This window comes from Hyposmocoma kahamanoa, unplaced genomic scaffold, assembly GCF_003589595.1.
Source record: "Hyposmocoma kahamanoa isolate Upper Pololo Valley unplaced genomic scaffold, ASM358959v1 63, whole genome shotgun sequence".
Taxonomy (NCBI): domain Eukaryota; kingdom Metazoa; phylum Arthropoda; class Insecta; order Lepidoptera; family Cosmopterigidae; genus Hyposmocoma; species Hyposmocoma kahamanoa.
The window spans coordinates 13,093,954-13,121,147 of record NW_020653851.1 but is presented as its reverse complement, the minus strand read 5'-3'; the positions used below and the strand labels follow the sequence as shown (position 1 = coordinate 13,121,147).

Here is a 27,194-nt window from a genome sequence, read left to right as displayed (position 1 = left end):
TTGTTCTTGAAAACAGTGTCAGGGTAATAGAAAATGTTTTGCTAAATGAAAATTGTTATGATAAATTGAAATATAGCTGAGCAGCATCGCTTTTTGTTATTGTAGCCCACGTGGACAACGAGATTTACCTCGCCCGTGCGCTGGAGCGACTTGGCGGGAACGCTCTCAGCAAAGACTCGGAGCCAGACATCGGAGCCGCTTTCTTCAAGTTCGCCGTCGTCACCAAAGAACTATCAGCACTTATGAAGACACTGGTAAGTTTTGTCTTCCTTTGGTATCCTTTTGTCTTCCTATTTACTATACATATGACTATATTATGTGGCACATTATTATGTTTTATGTAAACAACTGAAGGCTAAACCAGATTTCAAAATGCTGTGAATTCTAATACGAAACATAAAATTTGCGATACGCTGAATCATATAGTTTATAAATTCATTTAAGATGAATTTGCCTTAAGTTTGTACTACGTCTAGCGCTTTATTGTTTCATGAGTAAATAAACTTCACCTCATATCATCATCTTCAAATAATATGTTACGTAAAGCAAATTCCCCTTACCACTAGCCTTAGCGCTAGACCTAGCACTTTATTGTTTCATGGATAAATAACCTACACGTCATAACATCATGTTCAAACAATACGTAAGGCAAATTCCCCTTAAATGAATTCATGAACAATATTCATGATTCCGCGTATCGCAAATTTTAAGTTTCGTATTAGAATAGGTCAATTCACAGGATTTTGAAATCTGGTTTAGTCTTTAGTTGTTTACATAATATACAATAACGTGCCAGTGACTTTTGTTTTTATTATCTTTTAGTATTTATTTATATTAATAAAAAAAACAATAGTATTTCGTGAAACAAAACCGAGTAATACGCACGAAATAGGATTTCGCGTGATCAATAAATATTATATGAACTAGAAACGATAGATTTTCTTTTACTCTATTTATCCACTGTCGATGCTAAATTATTTCGTAGAAGCTTAACAGTTGACTGCTGCACTAGAACGTGGCCCAGTTCGGGCTTGTTTGCACGAAATGGTTGCTATTGCGGACACCGCTCGACATTCATGCATGGTATTTAAAGTCTGTCCTGGAAATCAAATGACGCTATGTAAAAATGTTGCACATAAACGTTACTTAACTATTTGGACAATGACATTCTCTCATAAAATTTGGAAATATTTTTTTTAAAATTCGGTATCAATATTTGAGATTCGCCAAATATTAAAGCAACTCACACAAATTTACAGAGTGTGAAATGAAAGAGGCGAGTCCCAGCAACCCTCACTGTCTGAGACTGCTTAAAGTAATTTTCGCCTATAGTATTATAGAGTCTGCGTACACCCGAAAGCAACCCAAGAATTTTCAGAATGTGTTTTTTCATTACTTTTGCCTACTTCTTAACTTTATTGATTACATTTATATTCCATACACAAGCCATAACAAAGTCTGTTAGTAAATTACTTATGTACTCCTACACGGCTGATGAATAATAAATACAACATTTATACTAATTCTTAGAACATATAAATAACTACGCATGACTACAGCTAACATACCTAAACCAAACAGAAACGATCTCCACGGGGATTTATTCTGACAGAAGTTGTATAATTTGCTCTAACCCTAGAGCGGAAACTATATCTCTGGCGGGTGATTTCCGACTCAAACGAGATACAAATCTGAATTCTCTACATATAATTTCGTTTGCTTCTTTAAAATTTAATATCGCTGGCCATATTTGGATCATTTGTAGAACACACGAGCATTATGGTTAAAAACATATTAAAGAAACGAAAGAGTTAATATGAAACGAAAGAGGTTATAAATCATGTTTCGTCGTTTGCGTAACTGCATTTTTAATCACAAGTAAAAATATTCAGAAACAGGAAAGTAAACAAGGACCACTCACCCGGCAAAGTGAAAGTAACGAACAATAGATAATGATTTACTGCGGAAAGATCCGAGCTGATGGACCTCATAAAATTCGTGACATTGTTAACAACTTCTCAGAAATGCTGCAGAAAGTGTCCATCACTCACAGCCCAGCTAAGTACAAATAATGTGATTTTCGTACAATATCTCAAGCATTTACGACGTAGGTTACGTAACAGTTTCGTTATTCATTCATTGTCAAGCTCTAATTAATTTGGAGGCATGTAACTAATCGAATTAACGTCGTTTTGGAATGTCTAATAATAGAACATAAAGATTCCTTATCGTTGATGGGCTATAATGATAGGAAACTGCTCCATCGCTTAAACATCTTATGGCTGTAGTAGATAAGTTGACGTTGAACGTAAAGTAAAATGAAGTGGAACTTTCACAAAACCTTATTCCCTTGTTAAACGAGTCATTGTGGCTACTATTTGTTATATGTATGTTTATTAATTTCAATTAATTTTACGTATGATATTATATACTATTAACCGTAATATTTTCATTATTACATTAACAGGTTTAGTGCGTGTAACTATACGAAATGAAGGCATAAATATTTTATCTAGGACGCGTACAGATTGACGTAGGTGCGTAGGCGCAGCAGCAGTTTGTTTGTAAATAGGTCAGGGTGGCGATGCGGTGATTTGATGGCCGTTTTCTTAAGTTCAATACTCGACAATGTAGAATAATATAATACTTTAAAACCATACTTTTTATACGAATTCATTTAATGAGATTATTTAAGCTCCATTATATCAGAAAGTAAAGTTTTTCTTCGCCTAATGTTCGTTGCACCACTGTAGTATGGTATAGAAAGTTATCACTGCAATCATCGGTGAAAATATGCGTTCCACAGGGCTACTTACTTAGACCTCTCTTATAAATTTTTCATAAGAGACTTAGCTCGAAACTGTGTGGAAGAGCAATACCTGAAAACGGGAAAAAAATACGGTGGTAAAAGCATTGAGACGGTTCGCTTCCAGATGAATGTCAGATTCATATTATTGCTTTTTACGATAATTTAAAAGCTCTTAAATATTATTTTCTTGACCTTTTTCTGAACTATCCGTTTGGAATTAGAAACTGTATTTTAAACTTAATTTTGTTTTCCGTAAATTTATTTTATTTCTCTAGATTACCCTTTTTTATCCTATCTAATCTAGATGCTGTAAATTCAAAAGAGAAATACTTATAATTAGGAAGTCGTTTCATGTATTGAATAGCATGAATCTGGGGTACATGGTACAACACGTAATTCATGTTTACCTTTTTTGCCCCTGTTGGAACATGTTGCACTTAATTCTCGTACAAAAAAGGGAAACGCGTGGACCCGCGATTATTAATTAATGATAATTGTTTGTAACACAAAACGATTCGCAAGTACGGAGAAGTACGCATAATAAATAACCGTGTCCAGTGTCTATAGCAAACTAGATTGTTTTTAATAATATGTCAGAGACGCGAGCTGAAATAGAAACAAATCGTCGTTTAACAAACACTGCTCAAGTGAGTTCGAGTAAGTTTAAAGGAGGAAATAACTGCATATACGTGTTACAGTATTCAAGATTGCTTAAGCTATTGTTAGTAATACGTTCCCTATTTGTATATCAAGTATTTGTGCGTGTGTTGGTCATAAAAGTAAAATCCACTGATTTTCGTGTTGAGCAGTGTGCTAAGCGACGAATTGCATTTACGTGTAACAATATCTTTGCAATATATCTATTAAATTTAAAAAAATCTGATATCTATTTTCAGAGCTATATTTGCCAATTTGTCTATTACGAAAAGTCTTCCAGCCCTATTCCTTTTATAATCTTGTGATTATCACACAAGTAAAAATAAATTGTTTTGTAATGAATACTTTATAATTTGGAACGTGTTAGAACTCATACCAACCTCGTTCCATTTGGGCGGTCCTTGTTAGAGGTCGGGTCTGCACTGCGCAGAATCCTCGGCCTGCCCTTGACACGAGCTGCACTCCTTTGTCCTTCCGCCCCTCACCAAGCAGCGGCGTTTGTGCAATTTCAGGGGACCTAACCAACACTTATTTGAACTGCAGGTTTCAATTTCAAACCAAAGCTGAAAATGTCCTTTCACAAAATGAAGCTTACCAATATCCTAAATATTTACGCTTTTCCGCGTAACGACTTGAAATTGTTGTTCCTGTATTAAGAAAAAATTGAACTTAAATAATTTATGTAACTTGATATCCTAGATGTATGCAACCAATTGTTAACGTATTTATTCGACTATGTTTTAATCCACTTTAACTGACACGTGGATATCAACCCAGTGCAACAATTTAGTTAATAATTTTAGTTTCCTTGTAATAATTGATGTGTTAAAGGTCGGAGTTGCTATTAAATATGTATCTCCTCTTTAAGTCCTCGACTGGAGCAGCTTTACTCTTTATCGTCATCAATATGTACACCCTAATTCAATCTTGAATCTGTTTACATTCTACAACAGTTTAAATCCTTATTAAAAAATAAATTAAGTATTTTCTGTACAGAATATTAGAGTATAGGTCAAAACACAATTGCGATGCGACGTCGCATCGCAGAAATCTACGAACTCACACGACGCATCGCAAGAATTTGTGAATTGCTCCGCATCGCGCATTCCTGCGATGTTAATCTTTTGTGAATTCGTATACCGCCGATTCGCAGTTTTGTGTTTCGACCCTAAATCCAGCACATACGAACCGATCGTAGAAAGTTTTGTCAAGCGATGAACGATGAAACTGCTTCTGAAGTTGGAATAAACTCATCATATTTACATAAAACATTCCATATATCCTTTTCTAGGTCAGGCAATAAATTCATACGAGCTAAGACCGCGTTTACCAATCATATAACTAGCGTTTTCTTACCACTCTTAATACGAACATTAATCAAAACACCAGTACTTGGACAACACAACTATAGAAATATATGGTATCCAATTTAATGTAAAAAATTGTATCCCATTTATGTATCTACCGGGGAGCGATGAAACCGAATTTATTAGGGTGATGGCACCTATGATCGATTTGTTAAGGGAAGTGTGTCTTTAAATTTAAAATAACTTTTTGTTTTTTTACATTTATCAAAAAAAACCTAAACTAGAATTTCTCCAAATCTCAAATACTGAACATCAAAAATCCACAAATTAACTAACCAGTAAGCGACACTCGCCAATAATAAACACTCTGTAATTCACCTTACCAATAAATAACGTGTTACTATGATAGAAAATGTTGTCCTAAATCTTATTAGAAATTAATTTCATAAAAATTTCAAACCCTGGTTACGTTTCGTTTTTGATACAATATGCATTTAAGGGTTAAGTAATATGTGCTCTAGAGCTTGTCGGACACTGGCGCCACCACCTTAACTGACGCGAGATAAAGAATCCATTTTCCCATCTAAGCGCTAATTCGTAACGGCGTTGTTTGCAATTTTTTCGCGATGCCATAGTTCAGGCTAAAGAACTAAGTGGAAACATTATACCTTTAAGACTAGCTTTTTATCGTGCGAGTGTGAATTTGCATACAATGGAAGCGCGTAAAGCTCGCACGTGCTCTCAAGAGAAACAATGATCATTGTTGCAATAACATTTCATTACTCAGAAAGGTTTGCTTTGCGAATTATGTCATTTAAATGCTTTGGCCGTACGTGATTCAATTTGTCAAAATTTTATTGTTGTTTCATTGTTATGGGTTGTTATTTCACTAAAACTCTTTTGTTTATGGAGCAATTCAGTAATATAAATAAATCAGATAAATATTTTTGCGTTTATTGCCCTCAAATAACTTTGGTAACAATATCAGAAAATAATATAGAAATAGATTAAATCGTCAGATAAGCTACGCAAGGCTTAAAAAATAAGAAAAATTACAATCGAAAAGTAACTGTATCTGATAGAGCTATTTGCTGCTTCACGCTCTTTAATGCTTCACGTTCAGTAATGGTACACTGGTGCATTTATAGTGCATTGTATTCGTAGAAGACGGAAAGCGAAAACACGTTGCAAATTAAATTCGCTGTATAGATACACGATTTGCAAGTAATCGAGCGTGTTTACAGAGTGTTGCGATGGGAGTATCGCGTGCATTGTTGTGCTTAAGATAATTTCTATTACTTGACTATGGGAGATTAGTTAATATCGTTGTAAGTACGTTAACAACTAGGTGTACACAATAAGTGGTGGAGCTTGTACCTTTTTCTTTTGTAAGAGTTTAGAGACTCCTTGAAGTTGCAGTCTGTACCTATACATATGCTGCGTACCTCTACATACTTGTCAGTAGATATAATATTAGAGATGAATAACTTTGTCCTGTGACACAATGTAATCTAAACAACTTGAATTTTATTGGACGCTCTACAGCATAGTTTCCCAAAGTGGTCCCTGCCAAATAATTCAAATACACAACATGAAACTATAATTTGCACTATATTCAAGTATCATTTTACGTTAATTAGTCTCGTTGATTGTCTGGTGTCAGCAATTTCCTTGACATGTAATTAGAAGGGTGCTCAGTGCCTGGCGACAATGTACAGGAAGGGTTTCATTGTATGTGCCCCTTTGTTCCTCTAGCTTGAGTGGCGCCTGTCGTCGATTCACTCCATTGATTTCACACTGAAGTCCTTTTCTAACTTGTTCCTCTTTCTTTTAATTGCGTTGTCTGTTAGAATCATCACTTGACTTTACGACTTAAACAGTGACCTAATCTTACAGCTTGTAACCTACTCGCCATAAATTATCCGTGATTACTTGACCACTCCAATTCAATTTTAGATCACTTTGAGTGGGAATGCGAGATGTTTCTCTATCGTGAATTTTAGGGATTTCGAAGGTTTTAAATTTTAATTATGCGTATGAATGTGACCATTAGCATCGGCAAACGACTACGTCCACTGTGCTTAAAGTATATTGCATTTTATTCCATGCCATGGCCAGTACACTCAGCCATACAAGAACGCACTGAGACATTAGATTGCTCAACAGATGCAGCTATTCAGTTCACGAACACTTGGCGCCAGCGCGAGAGGTGCACTTGCAACCGCGAATTGTTTGTCTATAAGAATAATGTTTGTGAAGTAACCTTAGGCAGGTTAAGTACTACGTGCAAACCACCGACACTTTCGGAATGCAAATCTTTTGCAAGATACTTATGCTTATTTATCTAAAGTCTAAGCGGTGACTGTTGTGAATAAAGTCTATACTTTTAAATCGATACGTTATTTACTAGTGCATGAATACTTCATTGCATTTCTTCTTGTACTTTAATTTTTTTTTGTCCACAGATGCAAAACATAAACAACATAGTAATGTTCCCCGTAGACAGTCTTTTGAAGGGTGATTTGCGGGGAGTCAAGGGCGATCTAAAGAGGCCATTCGATAAAGCGTCCAAAGATTACGAGTCCAAGTACCTGAAGATCGAGAAGGAGAAAAAATCTCAGGCGAAGGAAGCAGGACTGATCAGAACCGAAGTGACACCCGCCGAGATAGCTGATGAAATGGAAAAAGAAAGAAGATTATTTCAGTTACAAATGTGTGAGGTAAGTTTATGTTCTCTACACGAAGATTATACATTACGTACCCATTTACAATCCATTATCTTTCCTTATTGTTGACTAAACGTACATTGATACACATATTGTGAAGTGTTTACTTCAAAAGCTAATAGTAAACTTGCTTTTCCTGCAATAAATTATGCTTATGAGGAAATCATTAGGATTTATTTCTAATTAGAAGAGCAATTATTGGATAAGGAGAGCAATACATTTTAAAACTTATTTTCCTGCAACTGCGTTTTATATATAATATATGTTGTTAATAAAAATCTACATATATTCTTATTAACGAATACATTCCTGTGGTAATTTGAATTCAGTCGTTGCGAATACAAAAATTAAACCAAATCAAGTTGTGTTACGTGTGTGGACATTATCAAGTCACAATAAATAAAAGAATCCGAAAAATTACGAAGGTAGCAAAGAAGTAGAACATTCATGCCTGTTGCAGTAACCGACACTGTGACGTGAATGCAGCAATTACTACAACCGACACAACCTCGGAGCTCAAGGGTTCAGTAGGACCAATTTGGGGAAATTAACTTTTTTTAATGTTTAGTTTGAGTTTTCTGGGTGTTCAGAGTGAATTTCGTTGCTCTGGTTCTCATAGTACAGGGAACTCCCGAGACCAGGTCATTGGTGTGGTTATTTTGCACATTATTGTTGTCATAATTGTCATGGACGTCACGGACGGTTGCCGTAAATGGCGAAGTAATCACAGAGACAAAATGTAGCAAGCTTAGTTACTAATTTATTTTACACGCATGTATAGAAAGTATGGGAGGCTGAGTGTCACTTAAAAATACATTTTTTTCTGTTCCCTATTCTCTTTTTCCCTTCGAATCTTGGGAGCCGTTAGTAATGAACAGAAAAAGACTTTTCACTTTCACCAGGACCTAAACAGGCATAAGGAATGGCATCAAGGTCGTTGAAATGTAGCTAAGTTGGTGTTGTAAAGTTGAAAAAAAAAACTATTTTTCTTTGAATTTTGTTTTGTGTGCAATATTTCTTTTTAATTTTATGTTTTGTGAATTACGCTGCAAAAAAATACGTTTGTGCTGGATGTTTAATTTTTAACTATACGTGTTACATAAAAATATATGTAATTATATTATAAAAAAAATATATGTATTACACGGGAAGTATGAATAAAGAAATGCAGGTATTTGAAAAGGGTACTCAATGAAAACAATTGTAACGTTATCATGCACCGATTAAATACATGCGCACTTGTAGTCAGAGCTTTTGGTCTTCAGCGAAGCTTAAACTTACGATAGACGAAATTAATTGCAAGTTTGCAATTTGTGGGTACAGCACTCCCCGTGGGCGAGACCTGTTAGCCCTTAACTGCTTTAATAACTCACTGTGCACTTGCCTGGAGGCCTATACGCTGCTCCCATTAGTACAGTGTATATGTTTGAAATTTATCCCCTCAGGACAAAATGCTACTTTATATTGTAAGTAATAGTCGCTCTGGTTCGGGCAGAAATTGATTACTCGTATTTTATCGTTATTTGTAAGCGTATAACTTGAAAAGTTGCGTAGAATTGCACTATCCAACAATGATTCATTCAAGTTTTATGAGTTAAGTAATGATAATATTTACAGTACAATGTACATAATTGTGTATGATGTGGTACCAATTGGACAGAGCAATATCTTAAGCAAATAAGTTTAATCAATTGTTGACATAAAAGCATGGGCGTGTGCAAGAATTATATAACCGTCCGATCTCATCTGACATTTGTATGAATGTAACAATTGAACGTATCTCATTCGTGTAACACAATAATAAATGCACTTCAGAAATAGATCGCATGATAACGCCTAATAGACGTATCCGTGCGCGTAAACTTACTTGTTCTAATTAGCACACTTGTATTGTTGTTACTAATTGCGTTCAAAGTAGTAAATGATAATATAATTATTTTTTCTTTCGTTTAATTTGTTCATCTGTTAATCTTCAATGTAAAAAAATACCTTAGTGTATTCTTGTTATTGATTTATTTTTTATGGTAACAAGTGACGAGACCAACAAGTCGTGCGTCTGGTAGTAAGCGACACGCCTACCCATAACAGTTGCAGTGCCACTCAGAGTTTTAAATCGCAAAGATCTGTAGGGCACTCCCACTGCAACCGTCCGCCTGAGACTTTAATTCCATGTGCCTATAGCTATATAAACCGGAACACAGTTATGCTCACATTAAGCAACGATAGCCAAGTTCGGAGAGCGCTTACATTATGGAAAATAGGACCTACGACATGGATCTTAGGAACTAGTTTCGATTTCTACCGTGGAACCTGTACCATTGGGTTTACTCAAATTATACGCATTATAGCTCACTAATTCTCTAATATTTAATGGTGAAATGATAAATCGTTTTGAAACCTACATATAGGAAAAGCTCATAACACTTTCGAAGACATTGAAGGCCAGTGTGGGGGATTATGATATAAACTCTTTGTGAGACTTGTGCCTAGTAGAGCGACGCGTATGGATTGGTTTATTGTATACCGTCCTATGTCGAAACATTCATGTTTTCTTAGTCTGTGGAAATGTCATTAATAATAATATAATAATGTGTCGGACAACCACACCAATTGCCTGGTCTCAAACTAGGGAATTCCCTGTACTATGAGTACCAGAGCAGCGGTATTCACTCATTTCCCATATTGATCCTACCGGGAATCGAACCCGGGACTTCCTTTGCAAACCGTTTGGCCACCGACGTCGTCGATTCATTGTCGCTGTTACATATTATTGTATTTTTGTTGCCTTTAATCAAACACTATAGTTATTATTTAAACAAACATATATTTTTGAATAAAATTATGTTCAAGTGCATGTAATTTTTAAGAATTTGTCTAGGAATGTGTCACGCAACACTACGTGCATTCTCTTACAATATATATGTGTGTTATATTATTTTTATTATTATGTATTATTATTACTATATACACACACACACACACACACACACACACACACACACACACACACACACACATACATACAACGTGTTAGTTTAACGGCTTTGTTTGAGTAACACTACGGTTTCCATGATTTAAATGCTATTGTAGCCGCAACAGCCGTTATGGCAACAAGAGGTCATACAACCATTGCCAGTGACACTGTACTGTTAGCTATTTCGGTAATGTATGCGAGCTGCAACTTGTTATGGCTGGCTAGTGCCTATTCAACACAGCTTTGTCGCAGTCTTTTATACACTCCGTTTATAATGTCCCATTTTTCATTTACTGCAAGTTATTTTTTCACACAATTTGCTTTGAATGATATCTCTGTCAGAATTATACAGCGAACGGTTCTTTAAATTGGTATACTTACTTCAGTCGATTGCGCGTAATTCTCAATTGCTTGTCCCAATTTCCCATATGATGTCCTTAATGGTGGCTATCAAATAGATTCATTGCATTGCGTTGAATCTGAAATTGCTATGTACTTGATAAGTATGCAGTCTTGTAAAACAAATATATTTGTCAAATACCTTGGAATGTTGTCTGAAACCGTTGCCAAATTGCAATACTGTACGGTTCATGGGCAAATAGTTTGACAGACAAAGGGGATCTTCACTGAAGTACACGTAATTCTATTTTATCGTTTTAAGAGCGTTTGGATATTCTTTTGGAATAATAAATCCTTTTAGCATAAGCACAAAGTTTTCCGAACAATGTCAAGCATTGAGTTTATGAATTTATTCTCAACGAATATAAAAGTGATTTACTTGACGACCTCGCTGACCCAATTGTTTGGATGAGGAGGTCTTGGTTTCTATTCCCTGTTAGACCAATAGAAATCCGTTCCGGTTTCTAGGGGCGGTATCCATAAAGTTTTCCCCCCGTCAAAAAAAAAAAAAGTGTGCTAGTGAAATTACAGACACATGGCACTTGTCAACTTATGTCTCAGGGTGCCAGGAGTATTTTGGCAGTGCCCCTCAGATCTTTGTGATTTAAAGCTCTGAGTGGCACTGCAACTGTTAAGGACAGGCGTGTCTCTTACCACCAGCCACACGATTTGTTCGTCCCATCACTTAGTATTACAAAAAAACAAAAAGAAAAAATTGGAAAAAAAACTTTTCTAAATTTTGTACTGTGTGGGTGTCCCGGATAGTGTCCCGGAGTGGAATACCCAGGTACAAGCTCTAGTATTTACTACAAGGAATTCTCTAGTCTAACCGGCAATTGGTCATCTGGACGCATTATAGTTTATATAATATATTTTGTTTTATTTTTATATCAATTCATTATACTCTTCTTGTTTATTCATCCAACATTGTGCGTTTTATTATTTCTACCGCGTACCCCTTGATTATAATTTGACATCACGCTTCGCTGATTTTATTTCCTCAAACGACTTGTTCAAAGATAAATTTAATCATCCATCCAGACAAAGAGAACTGGCATGTTAGATGGATTAACTAATTGATCATGGTGCTTAATTGGATAAACCACAGCTTAACTCTATTGCAAAGCATATTAGCTTAGCTTTGCGTACTGTTGATTAAGCATCAACATTTCACAATAATGATCTATACATAGGTTTTAACATGATTTATTGTAATGTGTCCATATTTAATATCGTTCTATATATGTACCGTTGGCTTTAAATTTCGTAAATCTCCTAACCGCCATTAAAAACATTAAATGTGTTCCCACTAATTTCATGCATGGAACTTTTGGGTTACCAAAGTTTCATGTGCAACTGAGTCCATGGAACTACTGGGAATAAATCGAACTTTTGAGTAGACACAAATGACAGAATTACTAGAAATAATATTACAATCTATGATTATAGCTTTACTTTTAACTTAAAAAGGGTCTTGGACTTTAATTGCCCGATATAGAGTAAAATAGAGATTTAGTCCAAAAACGGAGTTTTTCAAATTTGTCTGACGGTACATTTTTGTCATAATTGAGTGAGACGTACGACCTTACTCGGCTTAAAGCAAACTCTCCTCTCTCTACTCTAATCATCATATATGTATGTCTACTTTTTATACATACCTTTAAGAAATAACACAATGCTAGAACAAGTTTCAATTGAGCTCACCCAAGACAAGAAGCGCTAAAACGAAAATATTGAATAAATTAAAAAATCTATAAATAGATAGCTAAGGTAATTTACAAACGGTAGCAACTAAAATTGTTTACTAAATATTGTTCACTTTTCACAAGCAATCTTGCTTGTTAATTGCGAAATGGCGTAGGTGTTATAAAAAAAAAACAAAAGAAAGTCAGAAGCCCTACGGAGACAGTGCAGTACACAGTGCGCGCGTCCGGTCGTCGACCGGCCTTGCGCTGCGCAGGGCCGCTCGTGACCCTCGCTTTGTTCATCTGCGAGTCGAGCACTAGTCGGCGCGGCACAGGCCGTGCATATTGCCAGTATCGCCTCTAGACGCCTCCACTGCACCGGCTGCCTCTCTTCACCCACGCATTCACTTAGCTTACTATCTACTTTGACTTATGATAAATTACGTCTTCCACGGGCTAGAGATAAGACAGAGCATAGTATTACGACTAAGATTATGTAATTAATCAATCACAACATAATAAATAAGTAATAAAACATTTTTGATTTAGTTTGTTATACGGTACACAAAAACAATACATGTACTTAGCATGTGTTTAGCAGGCGACAAGCCAAGAACGTTGAGCAAGGTCGCGACTCGCTGCTTATTATGATTGCACAACTGTGCAGACAAATTGGGATCCACTATATCGCGAATGCGCGTTCCCGTGCGTCATCAAGAGTATTTTAACTCACGGAAGGGCACGCAGTAATATTTGTGCGTTTCCAGTTCGAGCGCGTGGCTTGTCTATCCCGCCTCGTTCCATTTGTTACGGGCTCTGATGAAGTAATAAGACACGTGCCCACGCGCAGTTTTCGGCGACGCTCTGTCTGCTACAGTGTGTGAAACTGGCTCCTTTCCATTTCTGACTATTGTCACGAGACAGTTTGGTGAATTCTCTAAATAGTGAGAACAGATTTCTTACACCAACGCCAAAGCTGTTGGCTACAAAAACAATTTGTGGCAAGTTCTTAGCTAAATGCGATGTATATTTTGTTTTAGTACCTGATAAAGTTCAATGAGATCAAAACAAAGAAGGGCATTGAGCTGCTACAGCATCTAGTGGAATACTACCATGCACAGACGAACTATTTTCAAGACGGATTGAAAACAATTGAACATTTTGGAGTTTACGTGGCAGATTTGAGTGTACAATTACAGAAGATACGACAACAGCAGGACGACGAAAGGCGGAGGTTATTAGAACTGAGGAACATGTTGAGAGCAGCCGCGCCTCAGGATAAGGAGGTGAGCTATGCAATTGCCTTACTTACACATCTATAATGGTAAAGTGTATTAGCAATATTAAAAAGACACTGCTTCAACATATTGATTAATCTTCCAGGTGTCAGCATCAGTCGGAGGGTACTCCCTCCATCAACTGCAAGGTGACAAACAGCACGGAGTTTCTAGGAGCGGGTATCTACTCAAAAAGTCTGAAGGCAAAGTTCGGAGGGTCTGGCAGAAACGACGATGTCGTGTGACGGCAGAGGGTTTCCTGGACATCTTTCACGCAGACGAGAATAAGACTCCAGCGCGGGTCAACTTATTAACATGCCAGATTAAAGTGGCTGCAGAAGACAAGAGGGCATTTGATCTAGTCTCATGTATGTATTAATTTTTTCTAAGTGTATAAATTTTTGTGTTAATAATTATAATCAATACTTTGTTTTCGACATAGTCATTATAAAACCGAAAACTAAAAAGTTGAGATATCTCTTGGACCATTTCAAAACAAGATTTTATATAATGTTAAATAGCAATATGCATAATTACAGATAACCGTACCTACCATTTCCAAGCGGACGACGAAAGCGAGCAAAGAGCGTGGACGTCAGTCCTAGTTAATTGTAAAGAAGGTGCCCTTATGAGGGCATTTCATCAACAAGCTGGCGGAGAGAGCAACGACTCGGGTCATTCGCTGTTAGACCTACAACGGTCGATCATTAGGGCTGTGAAGGCGATGCCGGGCAATCAAGTGTGTGCCGATTGCGGCTCTACTAACGGTAAGTCTCTAAGAAATCAACTTTTTCCAAAACTGTACCTTCGTCAATGCCATATCCAGTTAGATTTAAGCCTACCTTCTAAACGAGTTGAGTATTATATATTTTCTACTAATAATGTCAAGTTTTTAATACGAATACTACTTGACTATATATTTGTAAATTAAATTTGCTTAATAAGTGTAGATATGGAATATACATTTTTTTGGAATATGCGATGCTATGCTTTAAGTCATATTTTATGTAGAGTTCAAATTGTAATGCGCGGAAAGAAGAACTGCCCTTCAACCTTGACCATTAATAGTGCACGTCTCTAATAGGATGGGGAGTTCCTTTCATTGTGATGATATTTAATAAAAACAAAGGAAAAAAATAATCATACATTATGATGATGACTCGTGTTTCAGATCCCACTTGGTTATCAACGAACTTCGGTATAATTGTGTGTATAGAATGTTCTGGAAGCCATCGGGAATTAGGCGTGCATATATCACGGATACAATCCCTCACACTCGATCGACTGAGCACTTCACAGCTGTTAATAGCGAGACACATGGGCAATCAGATGTTCAACGAGATTATGGAGAACACATTGGACGAAAGAGATAAGCTCACCCCAGAGAGTACTATGTGAGATATTTTAATTTTCTTTTGATGTCAATCAGCTATCATGTAATTTAGTGAATGTTTTTTACGTGAATTTAATTTGTATGAGAAATTGAAATTTATTCTAGTGTTTACTATAGTCGCCATAGAAAAAGTCGTTTAGAAAGACAAATTGGTCAAATGGTTAAATATTTCTCTCTCATCTTTATGAGGGATATACATAACGCTCAATACAAACATCGTCTGGTGATAGACATGACCAGTGTTTACCTATATTTATGTACATTTTGCTAGGGAGGAACGCCTAAGGTTTATTCGCGAGAAGTACGTGTACCGGGCTTGGGCTGCACAGACCTGCTGCGACGAGGCTGAGCGCCTGTCTGAGGTCGAACACGCCGTCAACAATGGTCATCTACAGAATCTATTGCAAGCTTTCGCAGAGGGAGCCGATTTGGCTGCTCCTCTACCTTGCTCTGTAAGTAATTAACATATAAATTGAAGCATTGGGCTGTAAGTCAATGCATTGGGCGTAACAATGGCGTATCACGTAAAAGTGAGATTCGAGAAAATTTAAAATAAATTTTGAATGTCTTATATCTTTTTAATATTTATAATATGACTCTTGTATACTTTATTATTTATTCATCCTATGATTTAGCTAAAATATTCACGTTTTAAAATAATTTTAAAACAATTAGAAACATTTGAAAATATTTTTTTTCCCTTGTGTTATCCGCCCTTGTTGCACTAAACCCAACCAAACCGGTAAATTAATGGGGCGTTCGTTTTATTATTGGTTTCTAAGGAAATAAATTGTGAATCAGTCTTATTTAAAAGTTAATGTTAGTAAGTAAATGTAAACGTATTTTTAATCATTCGTTAAATTGCGCTGGATTTAAATGAATCGACAGTATCATCTTCAGCTGGTCTTTTTTACATTAAAATATGTTTTTACAAACGTGTCCGAACTTCAAACGCACATTTGTAATCTTTGCCACAAGGACGGAGCGCCACCTTCTAAATGAAAGGAAATTACGCTATCCGGAAGGGAGATGAAAATGAGTTTTTGTCACAAGATACTAGATATCGTTTTACATGTTTTGATGCAATAACATCAAAACGGGCTTTGGGTGCCGAACGCCCTTGTTGTTCCCAATACTTCAATTTATTCTGTCTAGTCTCACACTTACACATACGAACGCGTACTTGCCACGTAATTTTGACGCTTGATGCCTTCGGTGGCCCAACGGGTTTCTATACCCGGTGGGACCAATTTGGTAAATTAAGTTTTCCAAATTGGTTGGCTTGCAGTACAGTTATTCACGATTATTTATTCGATTTCAAACTTTTATCTATAGAAAACAAATTTTTTTTTAAAGTTATAATTGTTCCGTGACTTAGTTGATATACCGTCTGGCACGATATGCTAGAAGACGTCGCTTCGAATCCGGCCGGATCGAAGGGATTTTTTCTGAGTGTTCGATCTTTGTATTAATAATTACGGATATATTCTCAATTTTTTGTAAAAAAAAAATATTTACGTACAATATTAAATTATTGTAGTCATAACTTTATTCATCTAAACACTTCCAGGACTGTGGTGAAACAGCTCTACACTTCGCAATATCCCGTGAATTAGGTGATGGTTCATTCCTCCACATAATCGATTTTCTAGTCCAAAACGGTGGTTCACATCTACTAGATAAAGCTACAAGTAGCGGTATGACAGCGTTACACCTATGTGCTGCGACAGATAGAACTGAACCCATGAAATTATTGCTGAAGGCTGGGGCGGACACTTCCCTGAAGGATCATAGTGGAAGAACAGCATTACAGATTTCGAGGCAACTGGGGCACCATGCGTGTCAGGAACTTGTAAGTATCACATGTGTGTAGTAACCAATTAGGCTCTTGATTAATCCAGTAAAGATGCACGTCACTGACAACAGGTTATATTGTCCTTTATGAATTTACGTCAGCACGCGGCTATATCTCATAGTCAGTAATATTTTGACGATCTTTCTGGCCTAACGGTCTTCACTGTGGGAGCTGGATGCGGAGGTCCTGGGCTCGATTCCCGGTAGGACCAATTTGGCAAAAGAACTTTGGTAAATTGTTTTGGTCTGGGTGTTCGAGCAAGTGCCCCAGAGTGAATTCCGTTGCTCTGGTACTCATAGTACAGGAAAGTCCTTAGTTTGGACCATGCAATTCACCAATTGCCTGATCTGAATGCATTTCTATGATTGTTTTCAGTTGGAAAGTATAGACAAGAGAGAAAAAAGCATGTTCGAGAACATCAATATAGACTGGAATTTGTCGCACGACGATGGCTCCACGGATTTCTCGGACGATGACACAGTAATCGACGAGCGGGTAAGTGCCCACGTGTTGAACAATTATCGCTAATGAGAGGTTGTTTCATTAAGGAGACATCACACTTATCGATGTGGTACGCCGGTCAGAAAACCTTTATACCAATGCAATAAAAGCGTAAAAGACTTTCAAAGCGCTTCGCATCGTCATCCGAGTCGAAAAGAAACGCACCTTCCACGTCGATAAACTACGGACTATTTTCGAAAATCCCGAAATTCGAAGCTATTCGAGTTGATGATTGCTCGTTAATCTATTTCATTCTAAATTCAGTACTTTAATTTAAAATGCACCTTATTTCTTTTTGTGTAAGGATAATAATCGGTTAAAAGTTACACAGAGACATTTTATACTTCATTTATCGCATGTGTTCCTTGCAATATATGTTGATGGTATCAGAGCGTACTTACCGTACTTCAGTAATCAATTAAAAGTTTACCTTAACTCTGTATTGTAAGGATAATATTTCAAGTTACACTTTACCGTATTACAAAGAGCATTTGATAAAAGTGTCATGTATGGGCATTACTTAAATTAACGAAAGCAATGTTAAATAAAGAAAATACAATTTGTTTTTAGCTTCTTTGATGGAATTACTTTACAACACTCTAGAACTTATTTGTAAAATTTATTTTAATACATATTTAAAAATCTCTTTTTATGTAAATCGGCATACATTATTAGCATAGTTTTCGAGATTTTAGTGTTTATGTTAGTGAACCAGATTCATTGCACCCGATTAATATTATTATTGTAGAACTACCTATATTACTTATAGTCTGTCTATTATGAACACGGACAAAAATGACAGTTCATTGCGCAAAAGTGTTGCCCTCTTGTAAGTAGCTAGTAATTGCAGTCAATAAATATTCTATCCACTAACGACTGAATATTGGTCACGCTTACAGAATAAATAGCGGAACTTGTTTCATTTAAATCATCCTCGACCCATTATTCATCCAATTACTGAGCACAAGTTCTTTTGAATAGTCAATTTTTGAAAGTTCATACGCTGTATTTAGAACTATGTTTATGAAAAATACAAAGGACATATCGACTGTGAACTAGCAACCAGTACTATCTGAATTTTAACAACTTTACACAACAAATTGTTTGCGTCATTTATATGGCATCTGGTTTATTAAATAAAAATACGTAGTGTATGTGTAATAAAAATATTTAAAAACTATGTATTTTCATTTAATAAATCAGATGCCATATAAATGACGCAAACAACTTTTTTCTTCATCCTTTAAAGTTGTCAAAATTGAGATAGTACCGATTGCCAGTTCAGTTCAGTTCGATATGTAATACAATATTTTAAATTTATTTGTTTTAATTCAATATAGATAATCAAATCCGGCTATTCTTGTTAAAATGCACATGAATAAAAATTGATATCGACTCTAGTAGGCTAACTGTCAAAATAAAAATAAAGAAGGCAATAACGCAATTAGTAGACAGCGTCGTAACATTCACAATTCAGTCGTTTTTGGCAAATTTTATCGTCTTTCACAATCTATTGATAAAACTTAATAATAATAATAATAATAACGCACACACTCAACATAGACCCGCAAGAGTAACCCTGAGTCGCGGGTGCCATGGACACACACATAGACAACGACAAATTACACCCAAAGTCACGAGAGAAATAAATGTAGGCCATACAAACATTTCTCCCGACTCGGGAATCGAACCTGGCACCTCTGCGTGGCAATCCGGCATGGTAACTGTTTGGCCATGGAAGCAGTGAAATTTATTATTTGTCAATTCAGTCTATTCGACTTCCTAATCTTCATCTTTTGTACTTGTTTCTATCTCAAACTATAATAGTAAACTATCGACAACAACTACATAACTATTTAAAAAAATTATGAAAACTGGCACCCTACAAATGTCATTCTACACCGTCTTCAAAAAAGACAGACTATAATTTTACTGAAATATATCTAGACGTAGATATTATTTATTAAAAGGGCAAATGAGTATGTTATTTATGAAAATTTCCGCTTATTATCGCTTTTAATTTTGATTTGGACTGTGGACATTAAAATCGCGTTGCATTTTACACTTATTTCAATAATGAACAACATAATAATATAAACTATTTCATTTTTGAACTGATTATATTATTGAAAACTAATTTTAAAATAATTAATAATATTGTATTTTTTTTTACATAGTTCGAAATTATAAAACCAATTTGGAAATCGGCATTGAGTGATATTTATTTTTAACTGATTATTCTTGTAGTTTGTTCATCAACTAAGATTAAAGACGTTCTAAGTTTCGTGTTAAAATATTTTTCACAAAGCCTGAGACCTTATCAATGTAAAGTATACTTAATTGAGAATGATCTTTGTCTTTTGTCGTCGATTATCGATATGATTTAAGAAAAAAAAATTATTTATCTATGTTCACACAGCATTTTTAAATTTTTGCAGCAAAACGGTAGCGTAACTCCAGAGAAGAAATGCCCTCGGTCGCGACCGCCATCGTACGCGGGAGGTCCGCCACCGACTGCAGACCGCACAGGTGGAGAATCTCCGGTTCTCAGGTCAAGGTCATCGACCTACGACTCATTACACCACGCACCGCCTACGCCAACTACATTGCCGAGGAAGCCTAATGTCTGTAAGTATTAAGAAGGCCTAAAAGTCTTATCATCCATATTCGTATACAAAGCTTAGCTAGACTCCGCCTACGTGATATAACGACACCGGTGGCCTAAGAGTTCGCTCTGTGGGCGCTGGATGGGGAGGGGTCGGTATCATAATGCCTATATCTTCAAAATAACCTGAGTCTTGGGTTCAATTCCCAGTCGGACCAATTTTTTTTTAATAATTTCAAGTGACGGGACGAACAAGTCGTGCGCCTGATGGTAAGCTACACACCCGTCCAATAACTGTTGCACTGCCATTCTGAGCTTTAAATCGCAAAGATCTGAGGGGCACTTGTACGAGTAGTATACCTTGGTATTGTTAGAAATAGAACGACAGGTCTTTAAACATTTATTTACCATTACGACTAAATAATCCGAATTCAGAAATAGGAAGCAAAGTATTAGGAAAAAGGCCGAGAAAGAAAAAACATAACCTGCTTGTCGGACATGTTCATTTATTACTTGGTTCCGTAGCGTAAATAGTAAGAAAAGCGGTAAACAGTAAATAATAGCGAATGCGATTAACAAACGTAAATGCGTTTATGAAGTAACTAATGCAATTTTCAGATAACATCGGCAGTCTAAAGAAACGCGCGGCACCGCTGCCGCCGGCTGTGACGTTGCCGCACCCGCCCCCGCACCCACGCTCCACCCCCTCACCGTCCGCAGACAGCGCGCGCTCTCTACATGGTATCTACGAATACACACTAAAACATTTAAAATTAATATCAGTTTTTAAAGGGTCAAGAGTTAGTCAAGCTTGACATACTTTACATTTAAATTCAATTTTATGCCGCTGGCTATAAGAGATCGACTATTGATTACTGTTACTGTTACCTGTTTGCCTTAAAATCTGGTAAATAAAAGATGTTCTGTTACTTTCTACCCACCAAATTCGGATTAGTAAAACCTGTTGGTTAGTAATTCTAGTTTGACATTTAGTTCCTACTATTCTCAATTTTAATTGAAGAAAAATTAAAATATAAGATCTGCCAGTTTTTTTTATATCAAATGACGGAAAAACAAGTCGTTCGCCTGATTGTAAGCTACAAGCCCGTCCATAACAGTTGCAATGCCACTCATAGATTTAAATCGCAAAGATCTGAGGAGCACTTCCACTGCGCCAGTCACCTTGAGACAATTTGACAAGTCCCATGTGCCTGTAATTTCACCAACATCCTTACTCTTCAAAACCGGAACGCAATGATGTTCGTTTCCATTACTGCTTGGCAGTAGAAATTGGTAATTTGGCAGTACTTCCTTCGACGAACTCTTTCACAAGGAGCTCTACTGCTACACCATACCTTATCTTGTCCCGAAGGACGAAAATTTTTACTATTACTAGATTCTCAAAGTCAAAGGTCAAATAATCTTTATTTCATACGTAAGCAAATTACACTTAAAAACGTCATATAACTTACTGCTCATTCGTAAGACAAATTCCCACGAGAAGAATGAGCAAGAAACTATAGGGGTTGCTATTTGTAAATAAACATTTGTACACGTTTATCATTTACAACAATATTATTTAAAACATCATGGTCTAAAGGAGTCTGTCTAGTAAACTATATGTCTAAAAAAAATAAGTTTGTAAAAAAGTCTCATAGCCGCGAGGACGGGTAGGATAATTACACTTTGAACAAAAATTATGTCTATATTGCAGTGGTATCGGGGACACTAGTGAAAAATCGACCACAACAACCTCCACCGACGCCTCCGCCTCCAGTCTCGGCCGTATTGCACAACGGAGCCCATCACAGGGACGAGCCGACGCCGCCGCCGAGAAAGGTAAACTACGTCCAATCTTTTAATTAATAACCATATAATGACGCACTAAAAATAAATCTTTCAATGGTAATGGTAGTGTTTTTCTAACTTTTCGATTAGTAAGATTATTGGCCCTTAATCATCGGTTTGTGGGGTAATTAAATACTAGTAATGGGGTTTTTCTGAATTACAGTAATTAGATTTGCGTTTCTAAGAAAAGGGTTGAGATAACTCCTAGTATTCCCAAATTGTAAATACTGTTAACAACTAACAAAGAACTAGTACAGGGTTAATTGTTTTTGCTTCAGAAGAAAAATAGATTGCACCTGGAAAAGGCTGTGAAAGTGAAACTGAGAAGGGTAACCGTCTGTTAAAGAACTTAGTGTACTTAATCGCTTACCCTTGTTTGAGTTACTCCTACTATTAATAATTTGTTTTGTCTGTACACCCATTCCTTGTCAAGAGAAAAACAAAATTGATTCTAGTTCCTTCCATTTTCGGGGTCTACACGCTATTATAATTGGCTTATCAATTCAAACGCTGTTTGTTCTCTGGACATCTGTTTCACAGTTAATAGATTGTGCATTAACTTGTATGTCGTCTTACAGACACCGTCTTTGTATTAAATTGCATGTTTTTTTTATTAACAGCTTTCAGCTTTGGTTTTCCGTGCTAACTTGCCTCAAATTCAACTACATTCTTTATATTTGGTAATTATTTAATAGGTTTTAGGAATTACAACTACAATGAAATAAATAAAGTGAGGAATTCATTTTCTGAATTAAAATTCCTAAATAAGTAGCGACACCAATTGTGTGTTGATTACCAAATTATCGCGTATTATTACCAAATTATTCCATTATAAACGACTTTTCATGAAAAGTCATTTATAATGCACATTACATTAAAAAAAATAATTAAAAATTACGGGCTGTTAGCACAGTATAATAAAACGGTAGTCCAACTTCCGCCTATTCGGCGCGTCAATCTCACTCATCGTTCGGAGCGTAGGAGTATCACATTATTATTTTAGTTGTTCCTACACTTTGTAACCAGATTGAATAAAATAATTCACCATTAATTCATCCCAATATTCTCGTGCTGTATTGAAATAACCTTTGGCTAAAGCAGTACTTACATATCCATATTTTTATACAGGCATCGCGAATTGGTATCTCGATTATGAGAGTATGATTATGAAATAGAAATTAAACGCTGAATAATTATAAATTTGAGGCACTACGGTTTATACAAAATACACAATCTACTATTTGATGTCACTTTTTAAATACCAAGCAACGCTCCAATTCTGTAATTAATGGCGAGTGCGACACGCGCTTTGAAACTCGAGTATGCGGTGAGATTATGCGAATGTGTGCGTACGTATACGGCGCGCGGAGGGCATGCACATACACATACTCGCACACAAGCCGCGCTGCCACTTTTATATGGGGTTGCAACACTTGTCTTATTATACTATGCTTTTAGGCACTAGCTTTGTTTAGACATACTTTTTTTAATGTTTAATAACACACTCTTACCTTAATTGCTGATGCAAATTAGACAATGGTATTACTTAACAATTATGCTCTTACAATTTTCGTTGATACTTCTTATTTAGGCAACAAAAACAAGCTTTTTATTGCGCCCCTCGCTGCGTTATTATTAGTTACCTAAACTATAATGGCTTCGTTAAAATTACAGGAATGTTCTAGTCAAGATTCGTCACTGGAGCTATGTGACATTTCGGACTCGTGTCTGGACGACAGCCGACTACAATCGGCTTTGTCGTGTGACAGTACACGATCGCGGGAGCGGACGCGACATAGTGATAGTCGTTCACTGGATGTCTCTGATGCTTCTAGCGTACATTCTCGATCGCCATCTGTGTCAATAAATATGGTAAGTGTTGTCATAGGTACGTACTTTAATAAACGGTTTATACATGTACTTACAATATATTATAATGATTAAAAAGAAAACGCAAAGAATGAATATTTACATTAACAAAACTTTCCTTCTAATTAGACTGCCGTATTATAGCAACTGCTCGTTGTACAAGAAAAATAAAGATTAAAATACAATATTAATAATTTAGATATTGAAGATCAGGTATATGTAGGCTAAATGATTTATCACGAACGAAGAAGGAAAGGTTTATCACCACGGTAAAAGTTCTTTTTATTATAATTAGAAAGCTTTAGAATAAATATACGATGTTTATCACAATAACGTTAGAGTATTTTAACCGTTTATACTTTACTTACACTAGGATGAGTATAATAAACGTGTTTTTATCTAAGCTCTTTTTATCTCTGCAGACTGTAAATATATTTCTATACCTACAAATTTACAGGTGGGTAGTATGAGGAGGTGTCGAGCACTCTACGACTGTTCGGCAGACAATGAAGACGAGCTATCGTTCCGCGAGGGAGAGATCATCTTGATAATCAACGAACGCACGGAAGACGACAACTGGATGGAGGGAATGGTCGAAGGCACCACCCGACGCGGAATGTTTCCCGTCTCATTCGTCCATATGTTGCCAGATTAGGCTAAAATATATTCTCGACTCGGTAAAACTTACGAATAGTGTTCATAGAACTCCCATTCAACCTTAGTACAGGAATTGTTGGTTTTGACTTTATTTTGCGTTTTTGAAAACTTAGGGCCAGCACAAATCGGCGGACGGGAACGCAGAAGACATTAAATTTATCAATGTATATTTTATGCTATTCAAATTGAGATAAACTATACATTTCAATGCTCTAAGATGCACAGAGAAATGCGCCGCGATGTTTCGAAGTCCGTTTCAAGATATTGCAATTACTTTAGTTTTTCCTTGAGGTCTAAAATGATTTCTAAAGTGGTTTATTGTGATAAAATGTAAGACGTTGTTGTACACACTGAATTCGTTGTGAGAATACAGTAATTCGCCATTATACTCACTTCTTAATAGAACCATAATTTATATACATATGTTTGGCCTAAAATTTTCTGTGCTGATTTGGGAGGCTATGAGCTTATTTACTCTAGTGAAGTATAACTGTATTTGAACTTGGAAAATAAGCGATACTTGTTTTAGATCCGGTACATGAAGTTGAATCTTTCTTTGTATCGCATGTAAACTGTGTAAAAAGGTCATAACAATTTTTAAACTCTCAAATAAATGATGGTGAACTGATTTGATGATACTTGACGTAGACTGCTAAACCAACAACATTAACAAAAAAACCGAATCTGCGTTGTTGTTATTGCGATTTCAAATATTTCGTCAATCACGTTATGACAATTCAGTACGTCACGCGCCTTTTCAATTATGCTTATAATGACATTAAAGATAAAACTAATTTGACGATTTGATGAATGAGCAAATATAGTTTTATATCTCGGTGCAAAGACTTTCTTTGATCACTTAATACGTGTTTTTATTGTTTCAAAATTGTACGTAGATAAGATATTGTGAGGCATGCTCAATGTCACGTTCGTTGTGTGATATCATTAAATACCTGTAACAACATCATTCACATGTTCTTAAACAGGAATTTTAATACTCATAAATTTTAACCATTCCACTTTTGGATTACCTTCTTTAAATATCTATAAAATGTTGAGGTTTTAACAAAAACAAAAATAGATTTAAACGGTTTAAAAAAAAATAGTTACTGTCGCTCATTAAAGCCTAGGATCACATTTAAGATCATAAAAAAATTATTATAAAAATTTTGACTACGAATTTGTATGACACCAATGAAATATTTTGCCATTAGCTAGTCCGTCCCTTTGTGGGTTTTTTTATTACATTTTGAACATTTTATTCAATTCTTATTGCTTAGTGACGTTTCGTACTCTCTTATTGTATGTAAATATTTACAAAGCCTTTTATTTAAACAATAACTTAAATACAATTAAAAGTTTAAATATGTATGAAGAGTCGATTTAGCATTAATTTGTAGGGTCGTACGTAATTAGTTCAAAATGAAGATTACTTTAGCGAATAACAGTAGTCACAAATAACACACTTGAGTACTACACTAATAGTACAGCTCAGAGAGATTTGCCAAATATTATGTGATCTATAGAAGAGATATATCAGCGACAAACTATCGGACCAGTGACTGTTTGTTGTCTAGTTGTTCTGTAGAATATTGAGGTGTCTTAGATTGTTGGTGCATGCCGTCATAATGTTTCGGAGAGACCATAAGGCTACTTCTTAACTATGTTGTTTAGTACTAAATCTCGACACTATGTATCTTATTCTTTTTACGTGTATTCTTTTATCGTTCTGCCAAGCGGAACCATGAGTATATTTTTATGAACGGAAATTATTCTTAGTTTTTTCTACTCTGACCAAAGATACCACAAATACGATTCGATAAAAAATTATATCAGACAAAAGTCGCCCTACGGTTTCTCTAAACACACAGAACTTGTTGTTACAATGTTAAATTTTAACTATCCATGTTTTAATAGCTGAAATAGTATTTATGCAATATGTGTAGCAATATATGAGATAGTTAAGTATCGTCGCAGTTATATTTAAGTCTGAACTCTAATAAAAATAATTACTAACATTCTGTCGTTATTGCAGTGGATAAACAATGTACGAAATTCAAATTCTATTCATCATTTTAAACTTAGTCTTGCGTAGACCGCAGATTTAACAACACGACGAGTATATCTTGCGTGTAATCGCGCAAGGCACACTTTATCTTGTAATATGGTAAGGTCGCCGGAACGTGTAGTGCTGATAGGTCTGTGGCCACCATAAGACTTAAATTACATTGCCGCGCTACATAAAGTAAGCGAAGTTTTGTAACGAAATTGTACATAGGGTGATGGTACCAATGATAGACATTTTAAACGAAGTGTGTCTTTAAATTTGAAATAACTCGCTCTGATTAGTTTACTTGACAGATGTAATCCTCAAAAAAGATTGTGTTGTAGTATCATTCATAAAAAGCTATTATAATTATTATTACTAAAAAAACATAAACAAGAATTTCTCTAAATCTCCAGTAATGAACAACAAAAATCAACTAATTAACTAACTAGTAATCGACACTCACCAATAATGAATACCCAGTAATTGACACAAACGTGTCACTAATATAGAAAATGTTGTCATAAATCCTTAGAGGATGGAAAAAATAAATGTTATTGGAAATGAATTTCAAAAAACAAGTCG

At 35.8% G+C, this 27,194-nt stretch overlaps 1 protein-coding gene across 2 annotated transcripts in view; it reads left to right on the top strand.

Moving 5' to 3' along the window:
* LOC113230071 (arfGAP with SH3 domain, ANK repeat and PH domain-containing protein) overlaps positions 1 to 25,556 on the top strand; it is a 42,863-nt gene extending 17,307 nt beyond the window's left edge. Inside the window, exons 3-16 of one of the 2 annotated variants that reach the window (XM_026463803.1) lie at positions 106 to 254; positions 7,239 to 7,493; positions 13,598 to 13,843; positions 13,941 to 14,202; positions 14,374 to 14,601; positions 15,006 to 15,228; positions 15,499 to 15,679; positions 16,798 to 17,079; positions 17,458 to 17,577; positions 20,022 to 20,211; positions 20,807 to 20,929; positions 21,903 to 22,027; positions 23,711 to 23,908; positions 24,363 to 25,556. In XM_026463803.1, coding sequence (XP_026319588.1) covers positions 106 to 254; positions 7,239 to 7,493; positions 13,598 to 13,843; positions 13,941 to 14,202; positions 14,374 to 14,601; positions 15,006 to 15,228; positions 15,499 to 15,679; positions 16,798 to 17,079; positions 17,458 to 17,577; positions 20,022 to 20,211; positions 20,807 to 20,929; positions 21,903 to 22,027; positions 23,711 to 23,908; positions 24,363 to 24,560 — 2,780 coding nt within the window. In that variant the 3' untranslated portion in view covers positions 24,561 to 25,556. Of the gene's footprint in view, positions 1 to 105; positions 255 to 7,238; positions 7,494 to 13,597; positions 13,844 to 13,940; positions 14,203 to 14,373; positions 14,602 to 15,005; positions 15,229 to 15,498; positions 15,680 to 16,797; positions 17,080 to 17,457; positions 17,578 to 20,021; positions 20,212 to 20,806; positions 20,930 to 21,902; positions 22,028 to 22,314; positions 22,619 to 23,710; positions 23,909 to 24,362 lie in introns of those variants that run through there. The other variant, XM_026463804.1, reaches the window with a different exon arrangement.
* The last annotated feature ends 1,638 nt before the right edge of the window (positions 25,557 to 27,194 follow it).